We start from the raw sequence: 17,141 nt of genomic DNA, 5'->3' as shown, positions 1-17,141 counted from the left end.
TTCTATGTACTGTATGTGTGTGTAGTAGGGTTGTACGGTATCACCACGGGTTCAAAAAAAGATCTCGGCTAACGCCACGCTACTGGGAACTGTAGTTAAGCTACATAGCGTCGCTACTTGTTGTGCACTACTGCCCATCACTGATTCTAACTCGTAAATAAACGCAAGCAAAAGTCAGCTAACAATGCAGGGATGCACTCCATTTCTTCTATAAAAAAACTATCTATACTATATATCCAGCAACTTTTTATATACACGCTGTAAGTATATATATATAATGTAATGACAGGCACATTCATAATAACATGTAATATTTACGCATTTTCATCATTTTTGATCATTTTAAGCAAACGGCGGCACATTGTTTTCACAAACACATCACAACGTTCGCTATTTCCTTCAACAACCCCACCAACAACTATTACTAATAAAGGCAGACTTCATGAGTGCCATCAAAGAATACTTTGGGAGAAATTATGATCCACAACCTTATATTTTTGAGCCTGAATATAAGGAGGATGAGCTACAAGTTTTAGAAGCTGACTGATAAGCAGATCAATTAATTAGCACTATTGCTAAGTGCTAAACAAAAAATACAAACTATATACCATCTAATCTCGATTAATATCACCTTTTATTTAAATTAAGGCAGATTTTCCAATGCAGGATAATAGCGAGTACAGTTGCATCCCTACTGTTCACAAACCCCGTTTCCATATGTGTTGGGAAATTGTGTTAGATGTAAATATAAACGGAATACAATGATTTGCAAATCATTTTCAACCCATATTCAGTTGAATGCACTACAAAGACAACATATTTGATGTTCAAACTCATAAACTTTTTTTTTTTTTTTGCAAATAATAATTAACTTAGAATTTCATGGCTGCAACACGTGCCAAAGTAGTTGGGAAAGGGCATGTTCACCACTGTGTTACATGGCCTTTCCTTTTAACAACACTCAGTAAACGTTTGGGAACTGAGGAGACACATTTTTGAAGCTTCTCAGGTGGAATTCTTTCCCATTCTTGCTTGATGTACAGCTTAAGTTGTTCAACAGTCCGGGGGTCTCTGTTGTGGTATTTTAAGCTTCATAGTGCGCCACACATTTTCAATGGGAGACAGGTCTGGACTACTGGCAGGCCAGTCTAGTACCCGCACTCTTTTACTATGAAGCCACGTTGATGTAACACGTGGCTTGGCATTGTCTTGCTGAAATAAGCAGGGGCGTCCATGGTAACGTTGCTTGGATGGCAACATATGTTGCTCCAAAACCTGTATGTACCTTTCAGCATTAATGGCGCCTTCACAGATGTGTAAGTTACCCATGTCTTGGGCACTAATACACCCCCATACCATCACACATGCTGGCTTTTGAACTATGCGCCTATAACAATCCGGATGGTTCTTTTCCTCTTTGGTCCGGAGGACACGACGTCCACAGTTTCCAAAAACAATTTGAAATGTGGACTCGTCAGACCACAGAACACTTTTCCACTTTGTATCAGTCCATCTTAGATGAGCTCAGGCCCAGCGAAGTTGACGGCGTTTCTGGGTGTTGTTGATAAACGGTTTTCACCTTGCATAGGAGAGATTTAACTTGCACTTACAGATGTAGCGACCAATTGTAGTTACTGACAGTGGGTTTCTGAAGTGTTCCTGAGCCCATGTGGTGATATCCTTTACACACTGATGTCGCTTGTTGATGCAGTACAGCCTGAGGGATTGAAGGTCACAGGCTTAGCTGCTTACGTGCAGTGATTTCTCCAGATTCTCGGAACCCTTTGATGATATTACGGACCATAGATGGTAAAACATCAAATTCCTTGCAATAGCTGGTTGAAAGGTTTTTCTTAAACTGTTCAACAATTTGCTCAGGCATTTGTTGACAAAGTAGTGACCCTCGCCCCATCCTTGTTTGTGAATGACTGAGCATTTCATGGAATCTACTTTTATACCCAATTATGGCACCCACCTGTTCCCAATTTGCCTGTTCACCTGAGGGATGTTCCAAATAAGTGTTTGATGAGCATTCCTCAACTTTATCAGTATTTATTGCCACCTTTCCCAACTTCTTTGTCACGTGTTGCTGGCATCAAATTCTAAAGTTAATGATTATTTGCAACAAAAAAAAAAGTTTATCAGTTTGAACATCAAATATGTTGTCTTTGTAGCATATTCAACTGAATATGGGTTGAAAATGATTTGCAAATCATTTTATTCCGTTTTTATTTACATCTAACACCATTTCCCAACTCATATGGAAACGGGGTTTGTACTACCATACTTGCCAACCCTCCCGAATTTTCCGGGAGACTCCTGAATTTCAGTGCCTCTCCCGAAAATCTCCCAGGACAACTATTCTCCCGAATTTCTCCCGATTTCCAGCCGGAGTTAAGGCACGCCCCCTCCAGGTCCGTGCGGACCTGAGTAAGGACAGCCTGTCGTCACGTCCGCTTTTCCTTCATATAAACAAGAAGGAGACGAAGCAGAAGAAAGAAGAAGAGACAGTCATGGCGACGACGAGTGACAGTCAGAGAATAGAACGAGGATGGACAATTCAACCCTAAACTCACTCCTTTCCTGCAAATTAAATTTCACAGATGCTGCCGGTAATCGAGTGATCTAAGTTGTTTGTTGTCATCTCCTGGTGAATGTTGGGTATAGTGTTCTGTGGTTACTTTTTGGTTGGCCAACGGTTTACGTTGTATTGTGCACCCTGACGGCAAGTGTGGGAGTCGGTTCTGAAGTATGAAGTAAAGAGACCTAACTTCATCACCTCGCCTGGCTATTGACTCCAACCCAGAATATTACACTGCCCATACATATACTCCTTCAAAGGTTGTGCTACTGGCTGCAAAGCATTGCACTTTCAAATACAACAATGAGTAGAGGAGTGCATATATAATATATATATATATGTATATATATATATATATATATATGATAAAATACACACATATATATATATATATATATATATATATATATATATATATATATATATATATATATATATATATATATATATATAGCTAGAATTCACTGAAAGTCAAGTATTATATGTATATGTGTAAATAAATGAACACTGAAATTCAAGTATTTCTTTTATTTATATATATATATATATATATATATATATATATAGGTAGAATTCACTGAAAGTCAAGTATTTATTTGATAGATATATATATATATATATATATATATATATATATATATATATATATATATATATATATATATATATATATATATAAGAAATACCTGAATTTCAGTGTATTCTAGCTATAAATATACTCCTACCCCCCCCCAAATCTCCCGTATTCGGAGGTCTCAAGGTTGGCAAGTATGTTTACTAGCACAGTATCTTGAAACAGACATTTCCACCATGTTTGATGGAGGTAATATATGCTCACAGCTGACAACTGTCATTTTGTTATATCTATAATTATGTTTACTAGAGGTGTAACGGTAACAGTTTTTATATTTAATAAAAGTACATTAAAGTACAGTTTGAATTTGAGGTACTGTAAAATAATGCGCACCAAGTTTAATGATTATTTCAGGGCTAAAATGTTTTTATCCACAAACTCAAAAAACAACAAAAAGTGTCTGCTGAGTTTTTTTAGTACATGTTGTATCAAAGGATGAGAAACTTTGCAGAAACAAACAAAAAGGCTGATTGAAAAATATTAAAACACAGGATGACGGTCAATAAAGGCGGATTCACGCAGGATTATACCAATTATCGTTGCTTGCCTACTGTTTACTACTGCTACTAACTTCTAACAGACATTTCAGACATTTTGGATCGAGGTTCTTTGTTTATATTGTTCAACAAAGTCGGCTGATTTCTATTTTTAGGGCTTGGAATTCAAACAGCTTTCAAATGAGAGAACGCAACACACTCACCTTCATCTTTCGTCTTTATCTCCGTTGGTGATTTGCTGGAAGTTGATTCTCTTTCATGTTCTCTTTTAGCGGACGTCGCCATCTTAGCATAGCAGTAGTCGTCCATCTTCTATCACGTCTTCAATCTTCACTTCACATAACACGCCATCACTCCACACTCAAAGTCCGTTCGGTGGGCTTTAGAAAAGGCGAATAGTTGAGGTATTTGATGCTATTTTTTAATCTAAAAGATCGGAAATGTGAAGCCACGTCGCTTAGTCCGCCATCTTGGACTTTCCGCTTGACTACTGTACGACGCGTTTGCGCATGCGCCAGAAATTTGCAACTTCCGATTGACAACTGCACTTTAAAAAATAAAATACCTTCTAAATAAGTAGCGGCCCTTTTAATCTTTTCTTACATGTCTGGCTCATAATTGAAGTGCTCCTTATCGCGAAAACATTTTTGATATCAAAATACTTTGGAGATAGAAATTAAACAAAAATCGACAATGTTGTATTCTGTCTTTTAGTGGGTTCAAGCAAACGGCAAGTTGTTTGACAAAGTAAGTCTTGTGAAAGTGTGAAACTCACACTACCCCAGTATACATTTTCAACATTATAGCATTTCACCCTTTTGACGTTTTTTCCTCTTGACTTTTATCAGTAATATCCTCATTGAAGGATGACTTGTACTCGACCTCGGACCAACTGCACTCAGTGAGGAAACAAACTTGCTCACATAAATATTGCTCTTATTGCAAGCATAGACAGCAGAACACTTCTATTTTCACTTTTGTACACTGACTTTAGTTATCTGCTGCACTGACAAGATGCCTGCTCGGTGCGTGTTGGCGACTGGAGCCAAACTGCTGTGTCAAAACTGGAGTGTGACGTCACCATTGACCTTTTTCTCTCACACACACCCGGGAACATGAAAACAAAATAATGGGCTCTGTTGGCCACTTACTTAATAAACATACAGGACAAAGTGCGTCTTGATTCTTTGATTCTATTTGAAACTTGATGTGTGCCGATGATAAGAAAGTTTGTCGCTGTATTACTGACTAACAACCTCAGTTTTATCTGAAGTTCCATCGAGGTTTGTTTTGAAGCGAAAGTGGGCGCAGAGCACATCCCTCTACCACTGCTGTGTGACGTCATCGCTGCCTGTGCAATGCGCACTGCCATCCTGCGCCGGTCAAAACCAACACTGTGATTAATCATCATTCATTTATGGTAACGCGATATATTCTTTTTAATAATCACATGCGTTAACGCGTTAACATTTACAGCCTTAGTTGAAACCCATACTTTTTTCTTAAAAGCATTTGATACAATTAATCATAGCATTTTAATAAACAAATTAGAAAGGTATGGAATCAGAGGGTTGGTATTGAACTGGTTAAGAAGCTACTTAATCAACAGGAAGCAATACGCAAAGATAGGCAAACACACTTCCATAGAGCTAAAAATATCCTGTGGCGTACCTCAGGGATCAATACTCGGACCAAAATTGTTCAATTTCTATATAAATTACATTTGTAAAGTTACAAAGAACTTAAAGTTAGTATTATTTGCAGATGATACAACAGCACGAAATTAACAAATTAAAAAGATGGTTTGACAAAAACAGACTATCTTTGAATCTCAGTAAGACTAAAATTGTCAGGACTTGATCTTGGGAGTTTGCTTTTCCAGGATGCAACGGAAAGTTGGCACGGGCGAGACGGGAATGGAGGTACATGATTTATTTATATTTATCAAAAAAAGGAATAAATGAAAGCGCGCACAGTGGCGGAGAATAAACTATGAAAAACAAAAAGACTATAAACATGGAACCAAAACTTACTGTGACAAGGGACATGAAGCAGGATCATAGAGGAATGGACAGAGCATAAATGTGGTGCGTAGAAGCATATATGGGGTGTGAGGTCGTCAGGCCGAACAACAGAAAATGAATTAACTTAAATACTTATGGACATGATTAACAACAGGTGCGTGACTCAAAACAGGTGCGTGACATGACAGGTGAAACTAATGGGTAACTATGGTGACAAAACAAAACTGCACAAAAAGTCCAAAAATAAAGCCTGATCACACAGACATGACAAAAATAATGCTATTTGGTAACAGTAGAAGAGAAAGTCAAACACAAATACAAATAGACGCAGTAGATATTGAAAGGGTAAAAGAAAACACATTTTTGGGTGTAATAATAGATGATAAAATGAATTGGAAATCTCATGTAAAAATATACAACATAAAGTAGCAAGAAACACGTCAATAATAAATAAAGCAAAACATGTTCTAGACCAAAAATCACTTCATATTCTCTACTGCTCACTAGTGTTACATATCTGAGTTATTGTGCAGAAATATGGGGAAACAATTACAAATGTGTGCTTCATTCACTAATGGTGTTACAAAAAAGATCAATTAGAATAATACTTAATGTTGGATATAGGGAACATACAAACACTTTATTTATTGAATCACAAATATTGAAATTCAACGATCTGGTGCATTTGCAAACATCTAAAATGATGTACAAAGCAAACTATAACCTGCTAGCCAAGAATGTACAACAATTCTTCTCAACAAAAGAGGAGAAATATAACCTGAGAGGAAAGTCTAATTTAAAACATTTGTATGCACGTACAACACTTAAAACCAGGTCAGTATGTGGAATTAAATTATGGAATGGATTAAGCAAAGAAATTTAAAAAAGCACCAATATGATCCAGTTTAAGAGACTGTTCAAACTACAAGTGTTCACAAAATACACAGAACAAGAATTATGATGAACATCTTGAACCATTTTTTTTCCTTTATTTTTTATTGAGACAAAGATTATTTATGTATTTAATATGTGTTTGCTTACTATGGTATATTATTTATTTGTTCACTGTTCTGTTACAGAGAACAAGAAAATTGGATAAAATTGCTATGGTATGAAAAGGGGTAGGATTAAATAAACTCTGCTTCTTCCTATTGTCCACGTATTCGTTTAATCTGGAGCCAGAAGATGTTTGAAGAGGACACGATGCGTAAACTTATGATCAGAAGTATTTATTCCCTATTGGATACAATTCTAATACAATTTGTCTGAGCGTCTGGTGTTTGTCCTTCTGACCTCGGTAAAGAAGCCAAGTGACCAGTGAAGAATGTTGGAGATAAGAGTTGGAAGCATGAACTTTCACCCAGTTTCAACTGGGGACTCAGAACACACAATGAGAGGCACAAGCATATCTATATTAAACATTTCTTAATCACTTCATCCTTCATTATCTTAATTATATCGCAACACTACTCCTTTTTGGACGTGCTGTCATGAAACAACTGGAATTGTGTGTTATATCGTATGCATGTTCGAAATGAACTGAAACTGAACTGAACTGAACTGAAAACATACTTTAACTGTACCTGAAAGTCTACTATATTCTGGCCACTCACTCTGACAATATGACATTACTTCCCAACAATCAGCGTCCTCTTTTAGCTGCTCTCTCAACCATGACATGTACACACTGCTAGCTGCCATGTTGTTTACCACTTCTTTCATGTCAATTTGAATGATTGATTGAGACTTTTATTAGTAGATTGCACAGTGAAGTACATATTCCGTACAATTGACCACTAAATGGTAACACCCCAATAAGTTTTTCAACTTGTTTAAGTTGCATTCATGATACAGATATATACTATCATCATAATACAGTCATCACACAAGATAATCATCAGAGTATATACATTGAATTATTTACATTATTTACAATCCGGGGTGTGTGTGTGTGTGGGGGGGGGGGGGGGGGGGGGTAGGTTTGGTTGTTATCAACACTTCAGTCATCAACAATTGCATCATCAGAGAAATGGACATTGAAACAGTGTAGGTCTGACTTGGTAGGATATGTACAGCAAGTAGTGGACATAGAGAGAGAGAGAGAGAGAGAGAGAGAGAGAGAGAGAGAGAGAGAGAGAGAGAGAGGGAGAGAGAGAGAGAGAGAGAGAGAGAGAGAGAGAGAGAGAGAGAGAGAGAGAGAGAGAGATCAGAAAGCATAAGAAAAAATATCTACATTTGATTATTTACATTTGATTATTAACAATCCGGGGAGGGTGTTAGTTTAGGGTTGAAGTTGCCTGGAGGTGTTCTTTTAGTGCGGTTTTGAAGGAGGATAGAGATGCCCTTTCTTTTACACCTGTTGGGAGCGCATTCCATATTGATGTGGCATAGAAAGAGAATGAGTTAAGACCTTTGTTAGATGGGAATCTGGGTTTAACGTGGTTAGTGGAGCTCCCCCTGGTGTTGTGGTTATGGCGGTCATTTACGTTAAGGAAGTAGTTTGACATGTACTTCGGTATCAGGGAGGTGTAGCGGATTTTATAGACTAGGCTCAGTGCAAGTTGTTTTACTCTGTACTCCACCCTGAGCCAGCCCACTATGGAGAAGTGGGTAGGAGTGAGGTGGGATCTGGGGTGGAGGTCTAGAAGTAATCTGACTAGCTTGTTCTGGGATGTTTGGAGTCTAAATTTTGAGGGTTTTGGAGGTGCTAGGGTACCAGGAGGTGCATGTGTAATCGAAAAAGGGTTGAATGAGAGTTCCCGCTAGAATCTTCAAGGTGCTTTTGTTGACCAGAGAGGAGATTCTATAGAGAAATCTCATTCGTTGGTTGACCTTTTTGATTACCTTGGTTGCCATTTTATCACAGGAAAGATTAGCCTCTAGAATGGAACCTAGGTAGGTGACCTCATCTTTCCTGGTGATAACAATGTCACCCACTTTTATAGTGAAGTCACTGACTTTCTTAAGGTTGATGTGGGACCCAAATAGGATGGATTCAGTTTTACCCAAGTGTATGGATAGCTTGTTGTCAGCAAGCCAGGTGAAAATTCTACAGAGTTCAGCACTGAGGATTTTCTCCACCTGTGACTTGTCCTTGTCTGATACCAGCAGGGCCGAGTCATCCGCAAACAAGAACAATTCACAGTCACATGCTGATGACATGTGATGAAGATAGATATCTACATATATCCATATTTAAGAGTTATTTCTTTCTATAGTCAGGTTTGAAATAACTAGTGTTTTCTCTTTGTGCTCTTTCTATTTTTTCTCCACCGAGGGTACACTGTGGACTACCTTGAGCTTGGAATGCAGGGAGTAGCAATACTCCTTTCTCTTACCTTATCCTGTCTCTTCTCAGAGTAGAACAATTGACTTGTGTATTACTTCTGGAGGGTGGGGGCGAGGGACATATTGAAGAACACAGCACTTCCGTAAGGTTGGCAGATCAACTTGACTACGCAATTGAATGTGTTGTCCTAGGTTGGTCTCTTCAAAGCTTTGAAAATAAATTGCAAAATACCTATTCTGTTCTGGTGATAATTTAAACTCAGCTTATGTGTCATTAAAATAATTTGGGATTGACCAGTAACTTAAATTCCCTTGGAGGAACATCTGGTCCAAACGCAACACATGTCATTTATGTATACTAGGAACAGTAAAGGCCCCAATATACTGCCTTGGGGGACTCCACAGCTTACTGAGAGGGGGGCGGGGCTCACGATGCTGTTCACCTCTACCACCTGTTTCCTCCCCTCCAAGTAAGATTGCATCCAGCTCGATGAGGTTTTGTTAAATCCGATTGCTCTGAGCTTATCCAACAGTATAGCGTGATTAACGGTGTCAAAGGCCTTCTGAAGGTCCAGCATGACCATGCCGCAGTATTTGCCCGCATCCACCTCATGTTTGATGTGATCGCTCAGATAGAGAAGGCATGTGTCAGTGGAGTGGTTAGTTCTGAAGCCGGATTGGAATTTGTACATGAGTTTTTTAGTGGCAAGGTAACTATCGACCTGTTCATAAACTATTTTTTCCATTACTTTCGAAATGGAACTGAGAATAAAAACAGGTCGGTAGTTGCCCCGTTCTAATTTGCTTCCATTTTTAAAGAGGGGAGTTACTCTTGCTATCTTGAAATCTTTTGGTACTTGGCCTTGTGTAATTGAGAGGTTTATTATGTGCGTGATGATTGGGGCAATGATGGTGGCAGAGTCCCTGAGGAATCTGGAGGGGATATTATCAAGGCCGGTGGCCTTGTTTAGGTGGAGCGCGCTCAATTTTTTAAGCACCTCCTCAGCTGAGACCATTTCTAATTTGAAATCGTTGTTGGATACTCCCAAGCTTTCTGTAGAAGGCTTTAATGTGTTCTACACCAAAGCGACCAGAGTGGTGGGACAGCTTGTTGACAAGAGTTGTGGCTATGCTGGTGAAAAAGGTGTTAAGTCTGCTTACTACCACCCTCCTTAATGTTGATGTTGGTGAGTCTGGTTTTTAGTTCCTGGCTGCAACCAGGAAGCTGGTTGTTGAGGATTTTCCAGAGCTCACGTGGCGTATTTGTGTTTTCCTCTATTTTGTCGTTAATGTAATTTTTTTTTAAGGACACAATGTTAGTATCATCCTTTAAATCTTTGTCTTGCTCTGTGTTCGAGGCTACTGGAGCTTGTGACATTGTGTCTGCTGTGTGTAGTGCTTTGTCTGGTGTGTGTGAGACGTCAGTGTGCAGTGTCTCATGCTGCATTTTAAGTGGGGTTACTGATTGCTTATTTTACTCCTGTTTTACGTTGGGTGGAGGGGGAGGAGTCACAGCCCCGCTTTACCGTGTATCTCTTGCTTGGTATACTTGCTCGCCCCGTATAAATTATTTGCTTGCCTAACAGAATTGCTATTATGACATCCAGTGGACACATTTAGAACAGCAGTTTCCTTCATTAAAAAAATGCAGCTGAATTTTACACTTCGCAAACTCATCTCGCGGGCCGGATTGAACCTGTTATGCCCGAATGTCGAGGGAGGTGGGGGTTGGGTTGTGGGTGTTGGGGGTTAATTGTTCATATGTCTCTGATTTGCACATCAATCAGTCTGAGGAGTAGAACTTGGCAGTTTGTTATGCAAACAGTTACCCAGCATCACAACGTCAGTTTTGATACATCTCAACAAAAAGGGCGAAGGGCAGGTTTTTGAGCGTACACAAACTTGACACATGAGGCCCCAGGTCCCTGGACTGAAGAAGGAGTAACCAAGCACTTGAAGCATCATCTATCTTACTGTTCAGGAAGGTTTCCGATACAGAGAAGACATGGGGTCATGAGTAGATAAGATTATGCTCCAAATAATGCACATTTGTATGAATACCTCAGATATTTGTGAAAGAAGCAGTGAGGAGGTCCTGGGTAGGGTGGATGTCGCCACATATGAGCAACATACCACAAACTAAACAGCTAACTGGTTATTTTGCCTTGTGTGTTTTTATGTGTTTTACTGCGTCTGCATTATATGTGAACCTTTTACAGCACACTGAACAACTAAATGGTTTTTCACCTATGTGTGTTCTCATGTGTTCAGTCAAACGGCTCTTAATAGAAAAGTTTTCACCACAAACCGAACAGTTAAATGGTTTTACACCTGTGTGTGTTCTCATGTGTTGAGTCAAAGAGGTATTTTGATAAAAGATTTTGCCACAAACTGAACAATTACATAATTTTTCACCTGTGTGTGTTCTCATGTGTTGAGTCAAACGGCAATTTTGAGAAAAGCTTTTGCCACAAACTAAACATTTAAATGGTTTTTCACCTGTGTGTGTTCTCATGTGTTGAGTCAAACGGCAATTTCGTGAAAAGCTTTCGCCACAAACTGAACAATTGAATGGTTTTTCACCTGTGTGTGTTCTCATGTGTTGAGTCAAAATGCTATTTTGAGAAAAGCTTTTGCCACAAACTGAACACTTAAATGGTTTTTCACCTGTGTGTGTTCTCATATGTTCAGTCAAACGGCAATTTAGAGAAAAGCTTTTACCACAAACTGAACAAATAAATGGTTTTTCACCTGTGTGTGTTCTCATGTGTTCAGTCAAAGAGCTATTTCGAGAAAAGCTTTTGTCACAAACGGAACAATTAAATGGTTTTTCACCTGTGTGTGTTCTCATGTGTTGAGTCAAAGAGCTACTTTGAGAAAAGTTTTTACCACAAACTGAACATTTAAATGTTTTTTCTCCTGTGTGTGTTCTCATGTGTTGAGTCAAATGGCTCTTTTTAGTCAAACTTTCACCACAAACTGAGCAGCTCAAACATGTTTTAACTCTCTTCTGTGAAGAGCATTCAGAGTGTTTGTTGTCAGTGTGAGTCCTCATATCACCTTCACAGTCTTTATCGCTGCTCAAAGGTTCTTCAACCTCGTCTTCAGACTCACTATCTGATAGTGGAGGTGAGAGGTTGTCTACTTGTGGTTTCTCTTCATCATCTTCAGTCTTCACAGAGAGAATACTCAGTGGAAACTTGGTGTAATCAGCTTCCTCTCGTCCTCGAAGACACTCTCCCTCCTGAGTGATGCAGAGTTCCTCCTCTTCCTTTTTAATGCAGGGTGGTTGTGGAGTCTCCTGCTTCAAAGTGGAGCTCCCCCCTAACTGAGGGGAAACTTCTTCTGGATTACCGATCAGCTGCTGGACGTCTGCAAGACACAAACAAAAAACAACACACTTTCTTCTATGTACTGTATGTGTGTGTAGTAGGGTTGTACAGTATACTGCTACTAATAAAGTATCGCGGTACTAATCAATTGAAATCGGTACTATACCACCTTTGAAAAGTACCGGTACCGTTCTTTCATCTGAATGCCGCTGTGCGGCGGTGACTACAGAGCCGAGGCGCATGATGTTGAGTGTGTCAAAACGCACACACAAAGTGCATACAAGCAATAACATGGTGGAGAGGAAGAAAGGACAATTCTACTGGTTAATAAAGAGGGTGCGTGTAGTGCAATATGGAGGTATTTGGGCTTCTAAACTAACAGTAAAGGTGACACTTTAAACAGGGAGCCGCCGCTCTGCAAGGGTTGCTTCACACATTTCCTGTTTGTCGGCTCCCAGACCGTGGTCGAGGAGTGCATGTTCCAGGGCCCATGTTTTGTCGGGGGTAACACTGGGTCCATAAAGCTCCGCTCTTTGGTCGGAAGGACAAGGCCGTCGATTAGTTACAACTTGGTCACTTTATTTATTATTTCCACAGGGCACAACCGGACATCCACCATGCTATTAACACTCCTGCACATGCTACCACTACCTCTCCTTACTTGCCCACTCACTCACAAAAGCTATCCGTCGCAATGGAAGGCATGCATCGAGCTGTGGGATCACAGACTGTGGCGATTTCTGGACTAAATGGCAAGATGGATCACATCATAGAGAGGCTTGCTGGTTGGAAACAATTGGATTGAGAGCTGGCATGGACGATTAGAGAAGACAGGCCATGAAAATGTCTGCTTGCTTGGAAAACAACATTCCTAATCTACGATCTGACTCCCTCGCATGGCCTTGACGCTGCTCAAAAACAGAAGAAAGGCTGTTGGAAAACATCCCCGAAGGACACCTCAGCGAGGAACACTCTGACTACCCTCCCTCCCTCCTCAACAACACCTGGGAGTTGAACTTTGCTTGCACTGCCTGCAGAGCGACTCCGGGCCTATAGACACAACAACAACTCACCCTGAACGATGCACATGCACACACACACACACACACACACACACACACACACACACACACACACACACACACACACACACACACACACACACACACACACACACACACACACACACACCTCTGCTTATTTCCCTTGGGGCGATGGACAGAGTAGTGACTGGCCTTCGTGGCCCCTCACCCTCCCCTCCGTCGCGAGTTTTGCTGATTAACGTCTTTATGTGTGCTATGGCTATGAGGTTTTTTTTCTTGGCCTCAGCCTTTGACTGAATATTTGTTTACTCTCCCCCCCGGTCCCCGACATATACCAGTTTCTCACCTTTTTATTGAAAGGGGCACTGGACTTTCTGGCTGACCCATCAGCGATCCTTTTTCTGTCTCCCTGCAATGTTTTGTCTGATCTTGAATGGGATTGTGCTGAAAATCTCATTTCCCCTCGGGGATCAATAAAGTACTATCCAATCTAATAATAATAATAACAATAATACATTTTATTTATAAGATGCCTTTCTGGGCACTCAAGGACACCGTCCAAAATCACAACAATAAAATCAAATTGGATAAAAACAACAACAACAACAACAACAACAAAGAGAAAAGAAAAGATGATTACAATGAATAAGGAGTCAGGAATAGGTGCGTTTTGAGTCTTGATTTGAAGAGGGATATTGAATAATTGTATTATATTGCGAAGGTCTGGTGGTAAAGAGTTCCAAAGATGTGGGGCAGAGCGGCTGAAAGGTCGGGCACCCATGGTGGACAGTTTAAATAAAGGGACAGTGAGATGGATGGATTAAAGGGGAACATTATCACAATTTCAGAAGGGTTAAAACCATTAAAAATCAGTTCCCAGTGGCTTATTTTATTTTTCGAAGTTTTTTTCAAAATTTTACCCATCACGCAATATCCCTAAAAAAAGCTTCAAAGTGCCTGATTTTAACCATCGTTATATACACCCGTCCATTTTCCTGTGACGTCACATAGTGATGCCAATACAAACAAACATGGCGGATAGAACAGCAAGTTTATAGCGACATTAGCTCGGATTCAGACTCGGATTTCAGCGGCTTAAGCGATTCAACAGATTACGCATGTATTGAAACGGATGGTTGTAGTGTGGAGGCAGGTAGCGAAAACGAAATTGAAGAAGAAACTGAAGCTATTGAGCCATATCGGTTTGAACCGTATGCAAGCGAAACCGACGAAAACGACACGACAGCCAGCGACACGGGAGAAAGCGAGGACGAATTCGGCGATCGCCTTCTAACCAACGATTGGTATGTGTTTGTTTGGCATTAAAGGAAACTAACAACTATGAACTAGGTTTACAGCATATGAAATACATTTGGCAACAACATGCACTTTGAGAGTGCAGACAGCCCAATTTTCATCAATTAATATATTCTGTAGACATACCCTCATCCGCGCTCTTTTCCTGAAAGCTGATCTGTCCAGTTTTGGAGTTGATGTCAGCAGGCCAGGGAAGCTAGGGTCGATATTCTTCTCTTGATCATCTTCGGTGGCATAAGGGACGGTGTGAGCCAAGACATCCAGGGGGTTTAGCTCGCTCGTCTGCGGGAACAAACTGCCGCCATTGCTTGCCTTGCTACCGAGGTCCTTTGTCCCTGAATTGCTCACACACTCCGGCAGATTCAATGGGGGTCTGGCGGCAGATTCCTTTGACTTTATCGTTGGAAATGCATCTGCTTTGAGTGTCGCAGGATATCCACACATTCTTGCCATCTCTGTCGTAGCATAGCTTTCGTCGGTAAAGTGTGCGGAACAAACGTCCAATTTCTTGCCACTTTCGCATCTTTGGGCCACTGGTGCAACTTGAATCCGTCCCTGTTCGTGTTGTTACACCCTCCGACAACACACCGACGAGGCATGATGTCTCCAAGGTACGGAAAACAGTCAAAAAAACGGAAAATAACAGAGCTGATTTGACTCGGTGTTTGAGAAAATGGCGGATTGCTTCCCTTTTTTTTTTTCATGTATATATTCATTTCACACCATATTCATTGCACTTCTACATTTTTTATATTTTTATTTATTTGCACATTGTTTTTCTAGCATGCACACATCGCACTGTATGGAATGGCCTCAATCTCGTTACCTTGCGTAATGACAATAACGCTGATTCTGATTCATTGCTTCACATCGAGAGCGAATAATAGAAAGGCGTTTAATTCGCCAAAATTCACCCATTTAGAGTTCGGAAATCAGTTAAAAAAATATATGGTCTTTTTTCTGCAACATCAAGGTATATACAGGTAAAAGCCAGTAAATTAGAATATTTTGAAAAACCTGATTTATTTCAGTAATTGCATTCAAAAGGTGTAACTTGTACATTATATTTATTCATTGCACACAGACTGATGCATTCAAATGTTTATTTCATTTAATTTTGATGATTTGAAGTGGCAACAAATGAAAATCCAAAATTCCGTGTGTCACAAAATTAGAATATTACTTAAGGCTAATACAAAAAAGGGATTTTTAGAAATGTTGGCCAACTGAAAAGTATGAAAATGAAAAATATGAGCATGTACAATACTCAATACTTGGTTGGAGCTCCTTTTGCCTCAATTACTGCGTTAATGCGGCGTGGCATGGAGTCGATGAGTTTCTGGCACTGCTCAGGTGTTACGAGAGCCCAGGTTGCTCTGATAGTGGCCTTCAACTCTTCTGCGTTTTTGGGTCTGGCATTCTGCATCTTCCTTTTCACAATACCCCACAGATTTTCTATGGGGCTAAGGTCAGGGGAGTTGGCGGGCCAATTTAGAACAGAAATACCATGGTCCGTAAACCAGGCACGGGTAGATTTTGCGCTGTGTGCAGGCGCCAAGTCCTGTTGGAACTTGAAATCTCCATCTCCATAGAGCAGGTCAGCAGCAGGAAGCATGAAGTGCTCTAAAACTTGCTGGTAGACGGCTGCGTTGACCCTGGATCTCAGGAAACAGAGTGGACCGTCCACAGAAACTCATCGACTCCATGCCACGCCGCATTAACGCAGTAATTGAGGCAAAAGGAGCTCCGACCAAGTATTGAGTATTGTACATGCTCATATTTTTCATTTTCATACTTTTCAGTTGGCCAACATTTCTAAAAATCCCTTTTTTGTATTAGCCTTACACAATATTCTAATTTTGTGACACACGGAATTTTGGATTTTCATTTGTTGCCACTTCAAATCATCAAAATTAAATGAAATAAACATTTGAATGCATCAGTCTGTGTGCAATGAATAAATATAATGTACCTTTTGAATGCAATTACTGAAATAAATCAAGTTTTTCAAAATATTCTAATTTAATGGCTTTTACCTGTATTGACGCTTACATAGGTCTGGTGATAATGTTCCCCTTTAAAGAGGCTCAGATGTTTGTGACTTAAACTTTTTTTATTGTCATTCAAATTTGAACTTTACAGTACAACAAAAACACTACCAGATATCTTATTTTACCATTAATGTTTGAACACAGCATACATTTTTTATTTTCTTGTTCTTTATGACCTCCAATCCTCTGCACGTTGATGTAGACATGTGGTCCAGTCTTCTCTTCACATCTCTTACTCTTCCCCAACATCTCTTCTTTCACATCATTCTTTTCTTTACACAAGCGCTTGTTTTGCTCTTCCACTTTCTTCATTTGACTTTTGCATTCTTTCATCTCCTCTGATGTGAACTCTTTCTTTACATTGTTGAAAAGTC

General features: G+C 39.8%; 2 protein-coding genes across 2 annotated transcripts in view; both read right to left on the bottom strand.

Annotated features, from left to right (window-relative positions):
• The window catches only part of LOC133619319 (uncharacterized), a 455,654-nt gene that overhangs the window by 331,890 nt on the left and 106,623 nt on the right, over nt 1–17,141 (bottom strand). The gene's annotated exons all lie outside the window — the stretch shown is intronic.
• LOC133619360 (uncharacterized) lies at nt 10,110–12,395 on the bottom strand. Its single transcript, XM_061980339.1, has one exon. The coding sequence runs from the start codon at nt 12,077–12,079 to the stop codon at nt 11,180–11,182; it is 900 nt and encodes a 299-aa protein (XP_061836323.1). The 5' UTR covers nt 12,080–12,395; the 3' UTR covers nt 10,110–11,179.

Source organism: Nerophis lumbriciformis, linkage group LG20 (genome assembly GCF_033978685.3).
Source record: "Nerophis lumbriciformis linkage group LG20, RoL_Nlum_v2.1, whole genome shotgun sequence".
Taxonomy (NCBI): domain Eukaryota; kingdom Metazoa; phylum Chordata; class Actinopteri; order Syngnathiformes; family Syngnathidae; genus Nerophis; species Nerophis lumbriciformis.
The sequence above is the reverse complement of the archived record's forward strand: the minus strand, read 5'-3'. Positions and strand labels throughout refer to the sequence as shown.

What these genes read in the sequence shown, in the direction of transcription:
- LOC133619360 (XM_061980339.1), bottom strand. Translation starts at nt 12,079, where the DNA reads ATGAGGACTCACACTGACAACAAACACTCTGAATGCTCTTCACAGAAG.